Source organism: Chrysochloris asiatica, unplaced genomic scaffold, assembly GCF_000296735.1.
Source record: "Chrysochloris asiatica unplaced genomic scaffold, ChrAsi1.0 scaffold00260, whole genome shotgun sequence".
Taxonomy (NCBI): domain Eukaryota; kingdom Metazoa; phylum Chordata; class Mammalia; order Afrosoricida; family Chrysochloridae; genus Chrysochloris; species Chrysochloris asiatica.
Window position 1 is genome coordinate 1964 of NW_006408778.1, and position 5934 is coordinate 7897.

The following is a 5934-nucleotide window of genomic DNA, read 5'->3' on the forward strand; positions in this document are numbered from 1 at the left end:
TGAATTTCTTTCAACCCAATTTACTCTCAGTAGGTGGCCAATCCCAGGTCCAGCTGGTGCAATCTGGAGCTGAACTGAAGAAGCCTGGGTCATCAGTGAAGATTTCCTGCAAGACATCTGGATATACCTTCACTGACAAATATATGAATTGGGTGCGTCAGATCCCTGGACATGGGTTTGAGTGGATTGGGTATATTAATCCAAGCAATGGTGGAACAGACTATGCACCAAAGTTCAAGGGCAGAGTCACCATCACCAGAGAAACGTCAACAAGCACAGTCTACATGGATCTAAGCAGTCTGAGCTCTGAGGACACGGCCATGTATTACTGTGCAAGAGACACAGTGTGCTAACCACATCCTCAGTGTGTCAGAAACCCTGAATGAGAAGGCAACTGTACTGACGTTAGAGATGATAGGGATAATTAGGCTGCAGGCATGCTTATTTTGTGGTTGCTGTTGCTGTTAGGTTTCATTGAGCCATTTCTAACTCATAGCAACATTGTATACAACAAAACATAGCCTGGGCCTGAACTATTCTCACAATTTCTACATTTGAGACTATTATTGCTGCCTCTGTGGGAGTCTGACCCTCCACTTTACCAAGCATGATGTCTTTCTTCATGGGATTTTCCTCCTGATAACATGTCTGAAGTATGAAAGACAAAGTCTTGCCAACTGATTCTTAAGAGGATTCTAGATGTATTTCTCTCAAGACAGTTTGATTGCATCACAAAATTAACATAATGACAGAAATTAATTCATATCTATCAATAATTACACTGCATGTCAATGGATTAAGTGCACCAGTGAAGAAACAAAAAGTGGCAGAATAGATAAGAAAACAGGACCCTTCAATATGTTGTCTGCAAGAGACACACTTTGCACACATACACAAAAACAGACTAAAAGATAAAGAAGGAATAAAACATATATATACCAAATTAATGGAAATAAAAAGCAAGCAGGAGTGGCAATATTGATCTCTGGTAAAATATGTTTTAAGGCTAAAACCCACATAAGAGATAAAGAAGCTTGAAAAATCACCTAAATATTTAGAATGGGGAGGTGATAATCTCTTCAACAGATGGTGCTAGCAGAACTGCGATATGCAAAAGATTGAAACAAGACCATCACATCACAGTTTATATAACAACCAACTCAAAATGCATTAAAGACATAAATGTGAATCCCAGAATTATGAAGGCCATCAATGAAAAAATAGATACAAATGTGAAAGAACTAATTCAGGAGATATAGAGACTACAAAAATTTTTGAAAACTACACAAACAAAAGTACACAAAACAGATGAATGCATTAACAACTTATGTGCATCCAAAAATTTCATCAGAAGAGTAAAAACGGAACTCACAAAATGGGAAAAAATCTTTTGCAATGACATATCAGTCATGGGATTTATTTATAAAATAAATAGGATATTACAACACATCTACAAGAAAAAGGCAAATAACCCAATTTAAAAACGGGCACAGGACATGAACTGACAGTTCACCAAGGAGGATATCCAGGCAGCCAACAAACATAATGAAGAAATGTTCACGATCACTAGCCATTAGAGAGATGCAAATCAAAGCAACAATGAGATATCATCTCACACCAGCAATAACAGCAAAGATAAAAAAAAGGAGAGGACAATAAATGCTATGTGGAGAGCTTGGGACACTCCTGCATTGCTGGTGGGACTGAAAAATGGTCCAGCCTCTCTGGAAAGCAATGTGGTGCTTTCTCAGAAAGTTGGAAATAAAAATATCTTATGATCCAACAATTCCTCTACTTGGTATTTTCCCTCGTGAAATACTAGCCATAACACGAGTAGATATATGCCCACCAATGTTCATGGCAACACTATTTACAATATCAAAAAGATGAAGACATCCAAAGTGTCCATCAACTGAAGAATGGGTAAACAAACTGTGGTACATACACACAATGGAACATTATGCTACCTTGAAGAATAACAAGGAAGCTGCAAGCCACCGCATAGCATGGATGAACCTTGAGGACATTATGTTGAGTGAAATTTTCAGTCACAAAAGGGGAAATACTGCATAGGGCCACTACTGTAAAAGACTAAGAAAAAGAATCCATATTAAAGGGAATGTTTTCTTTGCTGGTTGCTCGGATGTAAGGGTGGGGTGATGGGAGGGAGGGGAAGGAGGATCACTGGGCAGCAAATAAACATAGGATAGTTTGGGTGCTGTGGAGGGGACCAATATACTAGAAGGGGGAGGGGAATGGAAGAACAAAGCAGATGGGTAAACAATTAGGTAGTTTTCATGGCCTAAATGGGACAGAGGCAAATAAAGATGTATGCACACCCTTGGAACAACAGGGTTCTGGGATACAGGGATTGAGACATAGCTGGAATGGGGAAAAGGGGGAAATAATGTGAAGATATTTGGCTGTCTTTTGAATCTTGTTTTCCCTTGCATACCATTACAAAGTAGACACTGGAGGGGGAGAGAAAGGAAAGGACTAGCCAGAAAAATTACCATAGAAAGTTTGTATGTCCGTCTTCCATCTATAACTGATTGAAATACCTAAAATGGTACTACAACGTTCCGAGTGAAGGAGGCTTCTTGTGGAGCCTCTGTATTACATAAGACTATAGGTGGAATCCTGAATAGCATCTATAATCTTCAGAGGTGGGAAATTTCCACTTGAAAGGAGGGGCAGACCAGCCTGGAGCAGCTAGAAGAACAGAAGATACTTCCTGAATGAAAGGCCGGCAGGAAAAATACAAAGCAATATAGGCAGACTGACTGATTACTACAAGAACAAACAAGTTCTTTGCCCAGGAGACATCAACTCAAGTGATCGGGTCCCCTCAGAGCAAACCCTTTTCCAGGACTAAGACTCAATGGGAATACACACTCTGATTGGTGACCACGTTCATCACCAATAAGGGAAACTGAGGGAAAAACAGCAATGAAGCTGTGAGCTAAGCCCTAAAACGTTCAATAGACTCCTGTGAACCCGGGTGGAGACCTGGTTCAGCAGCAGTGTGTCAAAACCTGGGGACTCTTGGGTCTAGACTCAGTGACGTAGCAACAGAAGACTAAAGTGGAGATTGAAGCGTCCAGCTGAAAAGAAAAGAGGACATATGCATAAGTACATACACACTTGGAGATGATACCCACTTGACCAGGCTTTAATGACTGGATGATCAGAGCTTAACCAGAAAAAGAAAGAAAAGGAAAAAAAAAATATAGCAATGTGATACAATTGATGAACTTGACCTACACCTATGGATGCAGTAGCTCAAAAAGGGAACACATCTTTATAGCAAGGATCATTCCCACCCCCTCCATACTCAGAGTAGACAGGGATAGGCAACTTGGACATTGGCTAAACAAAGTGGGGGAGCTAAAAATGCAAGTGGCTGGCTTACAAGCTTTCAAGAGAGAAACTAGATCCATAGGGCATAGAGGAAGCTAGAATCTCCCCTGAGTAGTACCCAATTTGTCCATGTGGGATTGATGAAAGGAGATGTGGACAGGTGTCTTGTGATACAATAGTGAATAATTGTTATCAGGACTGATAGTGAGGGTTGGAAATGTAAAGGTAGACCTTTTTTAGCAAGGAGGGGAGTGAATAACTTTGCAGTCTAGGAGTGGAGGTCCCTGGGACAATTAATGGAAAAGAGCTGAACGTGGGACCCTACCTTGAGAAGCAGTGAAACCAGAGATGGAGGCAGAGATGATAACGTGGAGAGATGGAATGGCAGGGAACTCTGAACCAAGAGAGGAAGAGGGGCTCTGTACTGACAACTGGGGGACAGGCTTATAGGGAATACACTTTGGTTGGTTGATGATGCATGGAGGGGATTGTATCCATGGCATTGAAACGATATATGATAGGATGACTGTAAAGTTAATGTTATCTCATATAAACTATCATATATTTCACAATACAACATTTTTTAAAAAAGAGAGAGATAAAGAAGCACACTATCTCATGATTTAAAGGTCAGTTGAGCAAGATAACACAACCATAAAAAATATCTTCGACATTAATGAAAGAGTACCAAGATATTCAAAGGAAACCATACTAAAATGGATGAAGGAAATAGACAAATCTAAATTTGCAGTGGGATACTTTAAGATAGCACAACGAGAAGGAAACTCAACAAAGATACAGAGGTATTGATCAGCACCATAAACCAACACGACCTTATAGATAAGTACAGAGCATTCAACTCACAACAGCACGGTACACATTCTTTTCCAATGCATATGGAACATTCTCCAGAATTGACCATGTTTTAGGTCTCAAAGCAAGCTTTCATAAATTTATAAACATCAAAATACTAAAATGCATCTTTTCTGACCACAATGCTATAAAACTAGAAATAAACAATAATAAAACCAAGGAAATAAAGTCGAAGACATGGACTCTGAATAACACCCTGCTGAAAAGTGACTGGGTAGTAGACGAAATTAAATGTGAACTCACAAAGTTCCTAGAAACTAACGAGAATGAAAACACAACATGCCAAAATCTTTGGGACATGGCGAATGTGCTGCTGAGAAAACAATTTATTGTAATAAATGCACACATCCAAAAAGAAGAAAGTACAAAAGTTAGCACATTGACACAGCCTATCCAACAATTAGAAACAGACCAACAGAGGGAATTTAGAGTCACCAAAGGAAAAGAAATAATGAAGATTAAAGCAGAAATAAATGAGATAGAACACAGCAAACTATTTTTTGTGTTCTATCAACAGAACAAGAAGCTGGTTCTTTGAAAGGATTAATAAAATTGACAGACCCTTGGCACACCTAACAAAAAGAAAGAGAGAGAAGACAAAAATAACATATATTAGAAACACATGGGCGTTGTCACAATGAAACCAAAGGAAATCACATGGATAATAACAAGGATACTATGAATAATTTTACTCTGACACATTTTAAAAGTTAGAAAATATTGATATATTTTTAGAAAAACACAACCTACTTAAACTTACACAAAGTGAATTAGAAAACTTGACCACACAACAAAAGGAAATTGATCACTTCATCAAAAACCTCACAACCAAAAAAAGTCCAAGTCCAGATGGCTTCCAGACACCAAACATTCAGGGAAAAGCTGCTACCAATTCTACTCAATTTATTACAGAATATAGAAGTGCATGGAAAACTTTCTAATAAGTTTTTTGAAATAAGCATAACCTTCACAACAAAAGCAGGGAAGTACATCACTAAAAAAGAACATTATATACCAATATCCCTCATGAACATAGAAGCAAAATTTCTCAGCAAAATCCTAGCCAAAAGATTCCAACAGCTTATCAAAATAATAGTTTATCATGACCAAGTAGGTTCATATCAGGGATGCAAGGATGGTTCAACATTAGAAAAACAATCAATGTAATCCACCATATGAATAAGAAACATAAGATCATATTAATTGATAAGGAAAAGGTATTTCACAAAATCCAACATCCATTCCTGATAAAAACACTGAACAAAGTAGGAACTGAAGGTTAATTGAGGAAGGTTAATTTCTCAACATAATTAATTAAGTATGTATATATATATATGTATGTATATATATGGAGCTCTGGTCGCGTAGTGGTTACAAATTGGGCTGCTAACTTCAATGTTGGCAGTTCAAAACTACCAGCTTGTTCCGCAGGAGAAAGATGAGGTTTTCTGCTCTAGTAAAGATTTATAGCCTCGGAAACCCTGTGCAGGGTCACTATGAGTCGGAACCAACTCCACGGTTCTTAACAACAACATATATATGTATATATTTAGAAGGTTGGAAGGCTTACAGCAAGGGGAATTTGTAGCAGAAGCAAGAAATCCTTATCTTTGAGTTTGGAGAGCTTGACTATAATATGTCTTGGTGATTTTCTTTTGGGGTCTGCTCTTCTTGGGGTCCGTTGCACTTCCTGTACTTTTA

The 5934-nt window shown here is 38.4% G+C and overlaps 1 gene segment (V, D, J or C); it reads left to right on the forward strand.

The window, feature by feature from the left end:
* Positions 1-33: 33 nt before the first annotated feature.
* On the forward strand, positions 34-353 carry LOC102839282 (the record flags this gene model as incomplete). The annotated part of the segment is given in 1 exon segment: positions 34-353. A coding segment is annotated over 1 exon segment (320 nt), but the record flags the coding sequence as incomplete, so codon positions are not given.
* Positions 354-5934: the final 5581 nt, after the last annotated feature.